The sequence below is a fragment of the Myodes glareolus genome, chromosome 11, assembly GCF_982192425.1.
Source record: "Myodes glareolus chromosome 11, mMyoGla1.1, whole genome shotgun sequence".
NCBI lineage: Eukaryota > Metazoa > Chordata > Mammalia > Rodentia > Cricetidae > Myodes > Myodes glareolus.
This window is the reverse complement of record NC_142036.1, coordinates 47,593,021-47,608,412: the sequence shown is the minus strand read 5'-3', so window position 1 is coordinate 47,608,412 and position 15,392 is coordinate 47,593,021. Positions and strand designations below refer to the sequence as shown.

General features: G+C 38.0%; 1 protein-coding gene across 15 annotated transcripts in view; it reads left to right on the top strand.

Moving 5' to 3' along the window:
• Positions 1 to 15,392, top strand: part of Gphn (gephyrin) — a 351,833-nt gene that overhangs the window by 326,937 nt on the left and 9,504 nt on the right. For all 15 annotated transcript variants that reach the window (XM_087911715.1, XM_087911713.1, XM_087911716.1 and 12 more), the window contains 2 exons: positions 7,434 to 7,507; positions 11,843 to 11,907. In XM_087911715.1, the coding sequence (XP_087767841.1) occupies positions 7,434 to 7,507; positions 11,843 to 11,907 (139 nt within the window). The remainder of the gene's footprint in view (positions 1 to 7,433; positions 7,508 to 11,842; positions 11,908 to 15,392) is intronic.

Sequence of the window (15,392 nt, the reverse complement as noted above, 5' to 3'; positions counted from 1 at the left end):
GATGACCTAAATCTGACTCTGGTCTATGAATTCTGTTGTCTCTGATAACAAATTCAGTAACCTGAACAGAAAATACTGCATTTCCATTCACAAACTTTGGTTTTAAACTCTTTGGGAACAGAATTTCAGTTTCCAAAGACCAAAGAAGAAAAAGAATCTCAACCTAAGACTATGATTTCAGATTATATCTAGAAGGAAGGTGTTAATAGTGCATATAGTTGTGCTTGCTGCACGTAAATAGCTTTATAAGTCTTTCTTCAAAATCTCCCAGAAGCTTTTAGTACCAGATAAAGCATATCATGCAGACATATTGTGAAATCCCAAGGCTGGGTTTGGAGACTGTACTGTGGGGGTGCTCTAAGAAATGATTTGCAGCATGTTTTTATTATCAAGTTGTTCTTAGTATCAAAAGAGCACAGCCTAAAGTCAGGATTGTTTGATGCATAATGTATTTCCAGGGATTTTTTTTTTTTTACACTAAGAATTTTTCTTAGTTCCTAAAGAGCTAATTGTGGGATAATGCCACTAGGCAGACATAAGGTTTGCCTCTTCTAGTACCTCTAGAGAGGCAAAACCTTAAAACACACACAATCTTGGCAGGCTTGACTCAAATGTTGTAAACATAAGATGAACACTTCTGAATCTAATCTATTAGTGCTAACAAAGATGTCAGCTTTTTTTAGAATTTTATTTAGAAGAAAACAAAGCTAATAAAATTAAGCACATTGATTTTGTTTACTTTGCTATCTCCATGTCAAGATCCTTACACTAGACCTAAGATAAGGTATCCCATAGTATACCTGATCATTGTCCTTATCTCCTCCAGCTGGAGCTGTGACTAGAATTGCTAGGATCGGAGCCTGGGCCCAGGCAGCTCAAACAATCAAGGTTCAGTCCCCTGTCTTCAGTAAGCTAATTAAAGAGACAAGCAGTGGTGAAAAGCAGAAAAGGAGATTTACACATTGTGACCACACTGAGACTAATCAGGTCCAGTAACCTCCCAACCCAAAGTCTGTCTTCAAGTCCTTGACATGAAGTTCAAGTTAAACTTGATGCAAGCATAACTAAGCATTCATCGTCAAGGTGTGGCCCCACCCATCACTGACTCATTATTGATTTAATTCTAGTCTCTTCTGCAGGGTGGTCTGGCAAGTTGTCAGGACTGTGTGAAATCTCTTTGAGGGAGACAATTTCATAAAAGTTTGATCAACCAGGTGTGGCATATACTTCTAATCCTAACTTTTTGAGGCTAAAAGCAAGAAACCTGTGACTTTGAGACTAGCCTGAGAAGTGTTGGTGAATGTTTCCTCTGGTGGTAAAATTACAAAGATTTTATATATCAAATCTCTAGAGAGCTCCTGTAAAGCAAACTGTGTTAGTCACTTTTACATTTTTCATAAAAGCTTGATATAAACAGTGTAGGGGAGGCTTTATTACAGCTGTTGTTCTAGAGGTTTTAGTTCTTCCTGTCACAAAAGTCCTGATGGAACAGAGCAGCTGACAGCAGGGTGCCAGGAAGCAGAGAGAAGTGTCTGCACCACTGAGCCTGCTCCTTTTCCTTTTATTCTTTCGGATGATAGTCAACTTCAAATCACAGTTCTTTTCACTTAACCAATCACAGATACCGCCCGAGGTGTTTAAGCTCCTAGGCATTTATCAGTCCAATCAAATTGGTGTAAGGTTTAACCATCACAGTTGCTGATATATTTGTGTTAATGCCAATTTTAGGAATCTAACCTAGGTCCACCTGAGCATCTCTTCTCAAACATGGCAGCTCCTTCTATGAAACTCTTAAAAGAACAGCACATCAAACAAGCCCAACTGTTTTCACTACCTCTTCTTATACAATGCAAGAACCAACCTGTGGTTTTCTAGGCCCCCTAGAAACTTTGGAGATAATTTTAAATATAAAGGTATTCTAAAATTTTCTTTCTCTTAAATATAAGACTGAATTTTAGAAGGCTATAAAATTACCAATAAGTTATTTTTCAAACCAACAACAAAAAGTACTTGAAAAATGAGCACAGGGGCTGGAGAGGATTCTCTGTGTATTAGAGAAATGGCTACTCTTCAGACAATCCAGGTTTGGTTCACAACACCTCATGGTGATGTACAAAAGTCTGTAACTATAATTCCAGAGGCTTTCATGCCCTCTTCTGGCCTCCACAGGCACCAGGAACACAAATATACATGTAAGCAAGATATTCATACACTTAAAATATAAATAAATAGACAAATCTTTTTAATATACTTATAAATAACATGTTTGGGACATGTTTCGCCCACTCCTAAGTAAGGGGAATTTGCTCTTTGTTGTGTTTCTTTAACCAGAAACAAAATAAGTATAAATCTAAACAGGAATATTACATGAAAATAATTTTCATGTCGTAGGAAAATATTAACATCAAAGATGCAGTGGGTGGGGAGGGGCTCAATCAATAAGGTTCTTGTAACACAGGCATGAGGACCTGAACTCAGTTCTCCAGAGCACAAGGAAAAGTGCAGCAGCATACACTGTAATTCCAGAGCTGTAGAGCAAAGGCAGGATAGAATCCCACATGGGTGAGTTCCAGGATCAGTGATAAATCCCACTTAAAAACTAAGGTGGAAGCCAGGTGGTGGTGGTGCACAGCTTTAATCCCAGCACTCGGGAGGCAAAAGCAGGTAGATCTCTGTGGTTCAAGCTAGTCTGGTCTATACAGATCGAGTTCCAGGACAGCCAGGGCTACACAGAGAAACCCTGTCTCAAAAAAAATTTTTAAATAGTAATAATAATGTTAAGGTGGAAAGGGAACAGTAATGTGGCTCAACGTGTAAGAATGCTTGCTTGCAAGACTAATGACCCTAGTGTGAGTCCCATAACATACATGGTGGAAGAATAGAACCAATTCCCTTGAGTTGGCCTTTGACCTACACATTTGCCCCTTAGCATGATCACACACACACACATGCACATGTGTGCACCCACCCCTCCCTCTCTCTCTTTTCCAAGAATTCTCTTAAAAGATGGAGAGCACAGTCCAGTGCTCCAGTGTGGGTCTCTGTCTCTATCTCCATCCATCGTCAGATGAAGGACAATGGATGGAGATAGAGACAGAGACCCACACTGGAGCACTGGACTGAGCCCCCAAGGTCCAAATGAGGAACAGAAGGAGGAAGAACATGAGCAAGGAAGTCAGGACCGCGAAGGGAGCGTTCACCCACTGATACAAGGGGACTGATCTAAGGAGAGCTCACCAAGGCCTGCTGGACTGAGACTGAAGGAGTATGAGATCAAACCGGATTCTATGAATGTGGCTGACATGGGGGCTGACTGAGAAACTATTGATAATGGCACTGGGACTTGTTTCGTCTGCATGTACTGGATTTTTGGGATCCTAGTCTGTTTGGATGCTCACCTCCCTGGACCTGGAGGGAGGGGGGGAGGAACTTGAACTTCCCTCAGGGCTGGAAACTCTGACTGCTCTTAGGACTGGAGAGGGAGGAGGAGAGGGAGTGGGGGGAGTGGGAGGATATTGGGAGAAGGGGAGGAAGTGGAAATTTTTATAAATAAATAAGTTAATTAATTAAAAAAGATGGAGAGCAATTGAGGAGATATCTAAAGTCAACCTCTGGCATCCACACGCATGACTACCCCCTCACCCCCACACACAAGTAAGTTCATTAAGATTGAGTTAACTAAAATGTAATTATTAAGGCTTTTGTTTAGGCATGGTTTTTTATAAAAACAAGGCAAAGGAAATCACTTCTAAAGTTCTGACCTCTGTATAGCATATAAAAATAAGCAAATTACATTCTTAAAAATTTGTTAAATTAAAGTATACTTTTGCAGTCAATAATTTAGTATTACATCTTACATAAAAATTATCTAAGTATCTGACAATTATTTACTAGTTAACTGTCAGTTAAAGATTTTAGCTTATTTAATAAACCTTGAAAAATTACTTTCAAAATGACATAATTCACTCACTTTCTTCAACTCACCATTGCGCATGCCTGCATCCCTCTTGTTCTGCAGGGTTTAGTCACCACCCTTTCTATAATGGCCTTTCCTAATTCTCTAGCCCACCTTCCTAGTATTCTCTCACACAGTGCCTGATTGTTCCTTTGTATCATGTACCACAAATGGCATTTATTTTGTTAATCTACTTTTGAAGGATTGTTTTCATCTAATAAAAATACATAGTATAGTTACTTGTTTCAAGGCCATATCTGGCCATTATGTCCTCAGTACACAGAATTCTTGATACTTAATAAGCATTTGGAAACATGTGCTGAAACTGAGTATCGTAGCAGCTGCCTGTAATTCCACCACTGGGAGGGAGGCTGAGGCAGGATCTTAGAATTCAAAGCCAAGCTGGACTGCATAAATAGATAACAGGACCTTGTCTCAAAAAGGAAAAAAAAAATCACAAATCCCCAAGGATTGTTGGAGCAGGAGGTGTTGGCACAAAAGACCAAGAAGCCAAGTATAAAAAAGTAACCAAGAAGCTAATGAAGCAAACAAATTTTTCATAATTCTTTAAAAGCTAAGGTTTATTTGGGCATGGTGGTACACACCTTTAACCTAGCACTTGGGAAGCAGAGGCAGGTGAATCTCTTAGTTCCAGGTGTACCTGGTCTGTATAGCAAGTTCCATAACAGCCGGGGCTACATGGTGAGACCGTCTCGAAAAAGAAAGGAAGGAAGGAAGGAAGGAAGGAAGGAAGGAGGGAGGGAGGGAGGGAGGGAGGGAGAGAGAGAGAGAGAGAGAGAGAGAGAGAGAGAGAGAGAGAGAGAGAGAGAGAAAGAAAGAAAGAAAGAAAGAAAGAAAGAAAGAAAGAAAGAAAGAAAGAAAGAAAGAAAGAAAGAAAGAAAGAAAGAAAGAAAAGCCTTCAAAATTTTCCCTGGAGGAGAGTACCTGAAAACTATCTCAGACTTTAGTTTTAAACCTTGAAAAAGGGCAATGCTCTAAAACCACAGACAAAACATTGGCCTTTAGAGAAATTGAAACCCAGTATAAAATTATTTCAGTCCCTGGATAAGGAGGATAATCTGAATTTACCTCAACTGGTTGCTAAAAGAAAACAAATCTTTTCTGGAGGATATATCATTATCCAGAGCTTTCTAGCAAAATGACTTAAAATTGAGAGAAGAAAATTTTATAAAAGAGCTGTAGAAGTGTTACTGATATTTAATATTGTCTCACATGAATCTTTAAAAGCTGTTACATAGTGAAGAAAAAACAATAATGAGAACTTCAGAAATAGAAGTGCATAAAAGTTTAGGAAAACAATAGAAAATATGGAAGAGGGTGATATCAGTATGGTAAAGAATCTTAACATTGATAAATAAAGTTCGGGAAGAGATAGTGAGCATAAACTATACTTTAGAGATATTGGCAGAGGTGTGTGTATGTGTGTGTGTGTACATGCTTGCACTCCATCTTGTTTGTTTGTTTGTTTGTTTGTTTTTAGGTAAGATTTTTCACTAAACCTGGAGCTTACCAGTTTAATTAGGTTGACTGGCCAACAAGCTCCAAGGATCTACCTGCCTCCCCAGAGCTAGAATTAGAAGCATGTACCACTAAGCCTGGCTGTCTAGGTGGGTGCTGGGAATACTAAGACAGTCTCTCAAACTTGCATAGCAACCAGTTCACTGCCTGAACCATCCCCCAGCCCTAACAAAGATTTTTCAACACTTGTTTTTAAAAAGGAAGAAAGAAAAAGAAAAGCCAGCCAGAGATTTTCAGGAGCTCTACTAATCAAAAGTAGGATAACCACAAAGAAACCACACTTGGGTATCCTGGCAAAACTACGGAAAACCAGTAACAAGGAGCAATATCATCAGAGCGCTTTGCCTCAAAAGTGAAAATTAAATTAACAGATTATTTAGACATACATGATAGAACCCAGAACACGATCAAATAGCATAGCATTTCCAAAATTCAAAAAAATGTACTGTCAATGGAGAACTTAAATCCAGAAAAATATCCCTTTGAAATTAGGTAAGGGTGAGAGATGTGTAATCAGTCAGGGCTTACCATGTAGGTGTAAAGACTGACTGAGGAGACAAAGGACTGTAAAGAGTGCTAGAAGATACAGGACTCTTTGATGTGACATTTATCAATAAAACTCAAGGCTTTGTCCTAAAAATCGAGAATATGCTGAAGTACTAGAAAGTGAGTTGGAGCTGGGTGGTGGTGGTGCACACCTTTGATCCTAGCCCTCAGGAGGCAGAAGCAGGTGGACCTCTGTGAGCTTGAGACTAGCCCGGTCTACAGAGCAAGTTTTAGTACAGCCAGTGCCACTCAGAAACCCTGTCTGGAGACGCCCTGCCCTAAAAAAGAATGGAAGGAAAACAAGAAGAGAGTGAGTTGGTCTGACACATCTCAAAGGATCTCACTCCTGCAATGAGTGCAGGCCATCGATGGAGTGTGGTCGGCCTTCCAGGAGCTGACACAGCTTCCCCAGAAAACCCATCAGTTGCCTATAGTTTCTCAGTTAGCAGTGGACTCTTGAATCCACCCCCACTTGAGCCTTAGGAAGGTCCACCTGTTGCTGAGCACTCCACTGACACCACACCTCCCCCCCCCCCCGCACTTTGACCAGCTGTGAGATCCTGCATTAACCACTGTTACTGCACAAAGAAACTTCTCTAACGAGGCCTGATGGTTACACTAATCTATGTGTAATATGAAGTTAGAGAACAGTTTAATACTATGTTCATTTGGCAGAATGATTATAGTAGGTTCATCCTGGGGCCTATAAGCTCCCCAACCATGGTTGTTAGCCAGATTTATCATACCAGGAATGTGTTTCCTCCAGTTAGACATGGTTTAGATCTAATCAGAAAACAGTTGGTTACCCCTAACATTTGTACCACTATTGTGACCATGAGCACATCTCGCCACACCAAATACAACTTCCTAAGACTTCTTTATTAATGGTCTCTCTTGGTCATAAAGTTTTATCTCAGAGACAAAAAACCATCAAGTAAAAACATTACTATGGTTATTCTAGTTATCATCTTGTTTCCTCTACTAGATTATAATTTTCTTTGTGTTTTTAAGACAGTGTTACTAGCTAGCCCCAGGCTGGCCTTGAACATGTGATTCTCCCACCTCTTCCTCTCAAGTACTGGAATTACAGGTATTATGCACCACCTCTGGCTCTACAGTGTACCTTCTAGGGAGGCAGGGAAAATATCTCTTTTATTTGAGTTATATTTCCTTGAGCCTCAACTGATACTCTACATAAACAAAGCACCCCAAAAATAATTATTAGATGAGTAAATGAGTGGGTGAGGAATGATTAGTTGAGTTAAGCAAAGCAACTTCATAAAAATAGCAAAGATGTTCTTCTCTATCATAAATCAATTTTATTTCCATTACTGTGTTAAAAGTCGGATACTAAAATGTCTGAAAATAAAGTAACTGTTTTTCATGTTTGCAGGACTATCTCAAGCAGGTGCTGGACATTGATCTTCACGCGCAGATCCATTTTGGCAGAGTTTTTATGAAGCCAGGGTATGAAAATAATTTTATATAATATATTAGATTATTTGGATTGCTTTAACTAATTAAGTTTTAAATGCTTTGTTTTTATAATTTTTATTATGGGTTATTCATTTTAATAAAGAAAATATTTTAGTACTAGAATCCTTTTCATATGTTCAGTTCCAGTGTGAAATAAGATTTCATTTTATGAATCAGTGAGCTTGGTATAAGCAAAGCAAAGCAATTTTCTAACTTTGTTTCCTTTTTAATTACCATGTCTAGTACCTTTCCCTCTTTTTCTCCCTACAGCTTCATTCTTTTTAAAAATAGTTTAGCATGAAATTTCTAAAATATACAGGGAAGTAGAAAAACAATGAACCCAAACACATGCCCATGACTAAAGTCATTACTACCGGCCTGCAGTTATATCTGCTTTATCAATTCCCCAGCCTCTTTTGGGGAGATGAAGCTAGATTGTTTTAAAGCTAATTCTAGACAGCATGTCATTTTCTTAAATCAGAATAACAAGAACACTGACCTATATAAATACAATAATATTGTCTTATCTAAAAATATAAATAATTTTTCATATAACTTAATATCATAATCAGTATCAAAGTCTCCTAAATGTCAAGAGAAAGAATGCTTTTTAATAGTTGTTCTAATTCAGGATCCAATCAAATCCACACATTTTGCGCTTAGTGATTAAATCTCTAACCTTTTGCTGTTAGATTTGGGATGGTGGGGTGGTGGTGATGGTTGGAGGGAGGAGGAGGTGGTAGTGGTGATGGTGGTTATCTTAGTGTGTTTTGGTTTTGTTTTTTATTTCTGCCACTGACTTGTTGGAGAAACTGGATCAATTTTCCTGTCAAGTAGGCAGAATGATTCTTCCTTCACTTGTTACTGAACATGTTTCTCTAGTCTAGGTCCAGACTCAATTGCTTCACATAAATACTTCATAATGGTTTTTAACATTGCTTCCCATCTTTTCCAAGAAGAAAATAAAATAGTCATACAGAAAGATTTTCACATTTCCTAAAAGCTAGTAACTTCCGAGAAAGACCTGCTGGGAAAAGGTCCTGCAGGCTGTAAATCCTCAAAGAATGCCCGATAGCAGTGTTAATAAAACACTTGGTCTTCAAGCAAGAAAGCTGCTCTCTTAGATCCCTTGAATCAGTACCTCTGAGTACCTGTTCATACCTCAGTGTGTGGAGGAGTGTTTTGGCACATGTTCAGGATGTCACAGAAAGCAATAATGATGCTTTAATTTAGGATTATACTCTGATAGGGACTCATGAACCATGAGAAAGAGTGACATGGAGCTTACCATTGGAGTGACATGGAACTGTGGGAAATAAAGTAGGTTTTTTAACCCAGTTCCCCAAAGTCAAGTAACATCATGTTCTAACATCCTCAAGATTTTTTTAATACTGGTTTCAGTTCTAGGACAAAGATTAGGCTTTACCTTCATAATTTAACTTCTTTAGTACAAAGCTAAGATTAACATAACCCTAAAGGGGCTAGAAGAATAGATCAGCCATTAAGGACACACTGTTCTTGCAGAAGACCTTGGGTTCCTGGCACCTACATGGCAGCTCACAACCATCTATAACTCTCGTTCCAGGAGAATCCAATAACTTCTTCTGGCCTCTGCAAACACAGGCATGCGCATGGTGCATGTCATATATGCAGACAAAACACTCATATACATAAAATAAATCTTTAAAGAAAATTAACCATATGGTGTTCTCCTCAATTTTATAGGATTCTTTGCAGTATATCTCTGTACATAGCTATTGAATGTGCCCCCAATCTATCTATTACTAGGGGAAAAAAACCCTTTTGGTTTTGAAACTATGAGATTTGAATTATTCTATTAAGAATAACATTTGGGGCCAGCAAGCTCGCTTAGTAGGTAAAAGTACTTGCCAACAAACCTGAGAACTAGAGTTCAATCACTACAACCATGTAACAGAAGGAAAGAGAAAGAACTGCATCCTGCTGCTGTCCTCTGACTTGCACATACATGCTGGCATGCACATACACAAGCACCAAATAAGTCAATAACAGCCTAGCATATGCTAGTGCTGTATGCTGAACTTTCCCTGTCCTTTTGGCCAGCAGTGGTTTGATTAGAGACAGAAGACATCCCAAAAGATTATCAGTGTGCTTCTCACTAATGTCAAACATAGATTTGATTTTTGCCTTTGTAGGGAAGGAAATTTATATAATTTATTTTCACCTGTGGAAAATTATTTGTGTGATATCTGTAATGTTAAATACAGCTTGTGATGGTGATTTTTATACTCCCTAGTTCATTGTTTACCACTCTCAACTTTAGTAGTGCTTCAGTTCCTCCTGTTTCTTTTTCTCCCCTAAAATCCTTTCACTTTGGGACCTCATTCAGTACATAAATTTGGTTAATTCTAATTTCAGAATAATCAGTATGTGTTAGATTCCAAGAAAATGGCTTTACAGAGCTAACTTCCAGCCGCCAGACCTTTGTGATAGTAATTCCTGAGGTTAAAATGTTCTGTTGTAAATACAATCTTTTTTAAGTGAGTACCTTTGAAGAAATTATGTCTTTAGGATGTAAAGAAAATTTAAAGTGCCCTTATACTTGATATTGCCTTTAAATATAGTTGTTCATGAGCTACTTTGCTATAACAGAGTGGTTTGAAAATTTAAGTTGTCTTCCTTTAACTGGCCAGAATCCTACACATAGCTAAATGTAAGAAAAACTTAGAAATAGTTTGTTCTGCTTGCTGGTGGAACAAAAAAGAAACAGAAAATCAAATAAGTTAGCTTTGCCCTTTCCACATACAGCGCATTCCAAATACAATTATGTCTTTGGTTTTAAAGAAAAGATACTCAGGCAACTGGGGAGATGGCTCAGTCAATGAACTGCTTGCCACACAGCATGGTGACCTGAGATGAGATTCCCCAGTACCACATCAAACATTGGCAGGAAGCAGACAGGAGGATGCTAATCACTGAGCTACAGGTTAGTGAGAACCCTCAAAAAGTAGGTGAAGAGCATAGAAGAAGACTCTTACTGCCAACCTCTGACCTCCGCATGCGCGCACACACACACACACACACACACACCGGGTGGGGGGGAGAGAGAGAGATCTTAAAAATATAAAGGAAAAAATACCAAATTCTGCCATGGGTCATCTATAGCAAGTGTAGTTGTTCTCAAAAAATGTTTATGGGATCTTACTTTTGTCAAGCAGTAATAATCATTGCTGAGTTGCCTATCTATAATCTAATCTTATTCTATTACATAGCAAAGAATCAGGGAGTAAGGAAAAAAAACAGAAGACCCAAAGTCCAAGTACTAACTCTATTATAGATTATCCAATGCTGACTTTTTCCAATATGAAACTTTAAAGTTAAAATGACCTTAGTTCAAATTATTTATTTTTATAAAATCTTAGTAACTAAGTAAGATTGAGCCAATTTTTTAATATCTCCTAGTTTCAGTTTTCACATCTACCAGATACTATGACAAATGTTATCTTTTGCTGTTGCTGTGAGACTTAAATAAAATATTGAGTGTGATACATAAATATTATCCTTAAATAATAATAATTGATGCTGTTATTATTGATGGTACAACTCTACAAGTATGGAATAACCAAAGTGAGGAGCACAGGAACACAGCAACTTGATCCGAATCTGACATCACTGTATTATGACAGATTAATGCAGCTATAGCTCTTTCAGAATTGCTACTGCTACTATATCATAATAAAGAGTAATGAATGAAGGAGCTGGACTTTTTTTGTTGTTTTTTGTTTGTTTGGTTGGTTGGCTTTCTTTGGTTTGCTTTGTGGTTTTTTGTTTTTGGCTTTTTGAGGCAGGGTTTCTCTATGTAATGGTCTGGCTATCCTGGAACTCACTTTGTAGACCAAGCTGGCCTTGAACTCAGAGATCCACCTGCCTCTGCCTCCTAAGTGCAGGGCTTAAAGGTGTGAGCCACCACTGCCTGGCTGAATGATCTGTTTTTAAAGATCAATCCAAGAAGCCAGTTGGGTAAAGGCACTTGCTGCCAACAAAATCTCCAACAAAAATATTATAAACATCATTGAGTAGAGGGATGGGGGCAATTGAAAACATCAGAATTTGGAATATGTTCCTATGGCACTGAGAAGAAGGGAAAAAAGTGAGGAACAGAAAATTGGGAGTTTGGATACTTGAAAACAGATGGTCCTAAAGACATGACTTCAGAGTAGAAAGGGTTAAAGTCAACAGAAGAGTTTTCTATGGTAAGTGAATCACTCAACAAGAAAATTAGAGCATTGGCTTTACCTCTTCTGTTATTTAGCAATCACAAACAAGTATACTCTTTTTTTTTTCTAGCTTGCCAACAACATTTGCAACTTTGGATATTGATGGTGTAAGAAAAATTATTTTTGCACTACCAGGTAAGAATCATTAAAATTATTTTCTCCATTTTCTAGAAAAATGACCCAAAAAAAAAAGGCTTCTCAGATTGCCAGTGTCTAGTCAACATCACTTGATTTATAATCTGAACAGCCTTACTAATTGGCAAACTACTTACCTTCTCTGAGGCTAGTTCTTCACCTATAAAACAGGACTAACACCTAGTTCAACTAGAATGTTCTTCCAGGACACTGTCCTCAGTCTAAGATAATATCCAAATCTAAGTGGATATATATACATTCTAAATAGATCTCACAACTAGAAGTACTACCAAACATGAAACTTCTAGAACACATATAGCCAGGCATGACAATACATACCTGTAATTTTAGTACTCAGTGGCTGAGGCAGGAATATCATGAAATGAAGCCAGCCTGGGCTACATAGAAAGATCTTGTCTGGATGCAAATAAACACAGCTGTGCTTCTGGTCTTGGGATGATATGGGGAGGGAGGCAGAGTTGCTGATCCTGGTACACCTCAGCCACCTTTGACATGTCATCTGTCTGACATTAGCATCGCCCCCTAACAGAAGCTTGAGTGTTTAGACTGTAGAAAACCAAGGTAGTCCAGTTTCTAAGAATTTGTTAATTCAGTTTTTATTACTTGCAGCCATGCATCTTAAGTCTTTATGAATCTTGATCAATTTTAAAGCAGTTTGGAACTTTACGTATCTACTTGTTATTTTTTAAAAAATATCCTTTAATTATACTTATAATTCCATCTCTGGTGAGGCTGAAGCAGGAGGATCACCACAGGTTCAAGGCCAGTCTTGGCTATCAATATCTAGTCTTAAAAATTAAAATCCTGTAATAATTCTGCTCAAGTCCCCATTTTATTAACACCAATTCTTCAGAAAAGTAACTACTTATCCTTTCAGACTCACAAATCTTACAGGATTTGAAGATTTATTTGCTTTTTATATTCAGTGGATCTCAGAATTATTTTTTTTAAAAAAAGAAACAGGCAGACGAATTTTAAGTCTTAACATTTTAAACCCTATCCATTCCATAAGCATAAAAATAGACTTGTGTCATTCAGAAAATACTAAGACGAAATATAAGTAAAGCAACCTTAAAAATCTGTGGCATACAACTAAACCTAAGACCTCTAATATTCCCCCAGATACTCTGAAAACTATTCTATAAAAAAAAATCAGCTCCTTTTCCTAGCTTCATTTTGTCGACTGAAAGAGACTGCTTTCTCATATGCGCGACTTAACATACGGATTAGACTATTTGATATTAGAGCAAATTTCACTATTGTGGAAACCCATTCTTGATGATATATGAATGTTCCACAGAAACTACAAAATTAAAAGCCCTCTTCAAATCACTGTTTCTATTTGAAACACCTTCCATTGCACCTGGATGAACCAAAAGAGGGCAGCAACAACTCACATGTCCAGATCCTACCTAAAGCAAAGGTATTCCTCTGACGAGGACTTTCAGTTTCAAGAGTGTTTTTTCTGCTTTCTTGAAGACCATGTACTTAAAGATTTTCACCAATCTTAGCAAGTTATGGCCAATGTAAGAGTTTCACATATTATAATTTTTAACTTTTTAAAATTACATGTTCTCTGTAAAAACATGGAAATGAGGTTGTCAGAATGGCTCAGTGCATTAAGGCACCTGCAACCAAGCCTGATAACCTGAGTTCAAAGCCCTGAACACACATGGTAGAGAGAGAGAGAACCAACTCCCACAAGTTGGCCTGTGACCTTCACGTGTGTGCTATGGCACATACACATACACGCAATAAAATAAATAAAAACAAATTAAATTAAAAATTACTTTTGAGCTGGGCAGTGGTGGCATATGTTTTTAATCCCAGCACTCGGGAGGCAGAGACAGGTGATCTCTCTGAGTTTGAGGCCAGCCTGGTCTACAGAGCAAGTTCTAGGATGGCCAGAACTACACAGAGAAACCCTATCTTGAAAAATAGAATAAAATTAAAACCTCTTTATAAAAACTTAGAAATATATATAAGAACAAATAAATGTTATTTATTGTCATAACTACTATGCAGAAATAGTCAGAATTTACTAATTAATAATCCTTCACTTACTTTTCTTCTATGAAACAATGCATTTTTAAAATTGTAGCTCGTGAGCTGGCTCAGCAGATAAAGGCATCTGTTACCAACCCTGATGACCTAATGTCAGTCAGGACATTACATGATCATGACCCACATGATCGAAGGAGATGACCAGCTCTGAAAACTTGTCTTCTGACCTCCACATACACAGCAGGACATGAATGCATATGTGTGCTCACACACACAGTAAATGAATAAATAAAAATATTATTTCTAATTATAAAATTAAAGTAGTATAGTAGTTTTATAATCATGTGGTAATGTATTTTGAGGTAAGGGAGAAGTAACGTACTTACTGAGAATCTGCTGTCAAGCTAGAGAGATGGCTCAGTGGTTAAGAGCACTTGATGCTTTTGTAAATGCCTTACTTTGATTCCCAGCACCTACACTGGGTAGCTAACAACGTATTGTAAGGATCCAATGATCTCCTCTCACCTTTGAAGGCACCTACAAACACACATAGCTTATACACACACACAACACACACACACACACACACACACACACACAAACTTAAAAAACAAAAGAAGAAAAAGTCATTGTTATATGGAGTATGGTGGTGCAAGTCCTTGTAATCCTAGCACTTGAAAAGCTGAAGCTGATGATCACAAGTTCCAAGACAAGCTTGGCTAATTGACAAGAACCTGTCGCAAGATCAGGGGGATGTCTGTTGTTCTGTTGGACACCTCATTTGTCTGTTGAAATTATTGATATCATTTATTACTATCCACAACTTTTAAAAAAGTTTATCTCAACAATCTAAACATAGTTTTAACTCTCCAATTGAAGATGTCCACTGGTTGATTACATTAAAATACAAGGTCCTAGAGCCCTGCATGGTGTTGCATACCTTTAGTTCCAGTACTCTGGAGACAGAGGCAGGAGGATATCTGTGAGTTTGAGGCCAGCCTGGTTTACAAAGCAAGTTCCAGGACAGCTAGGGCTGTTAACAGAGAAACCCTGTCTCAAAAAAACCCAAAACAAAACAAAAAACCACAAGAGACCCTAGTCTAGAGAGGAGCTCAGCAGTTCAGAGCTCTTGGTGCTCTCCCAAAGATCCTGGACTCAGTTCCTAGCACCCTTGTCAGGGGATCCAGTACCTCCTTATGACCTCCTCTGATACTTACACGCTCATAGCATACACATACAGTTAAATTTTAAAATGATAAAATTTTTTTTTAAATATAAGATCCTACTGTTTATTGTCTGTCTGTAAGAATCATACTTTAATGGAAAAGATTCACAGAGATTGAAGATGAAAAAATAGAGATTAATATACTAAGCAAATTGAAGTCAAAAGCAAGCAAGAGAACCTACGCCTTATGAGACAAAGCAGACTTCAAGCCAAATCAGGCAAAGCGATAAACCAG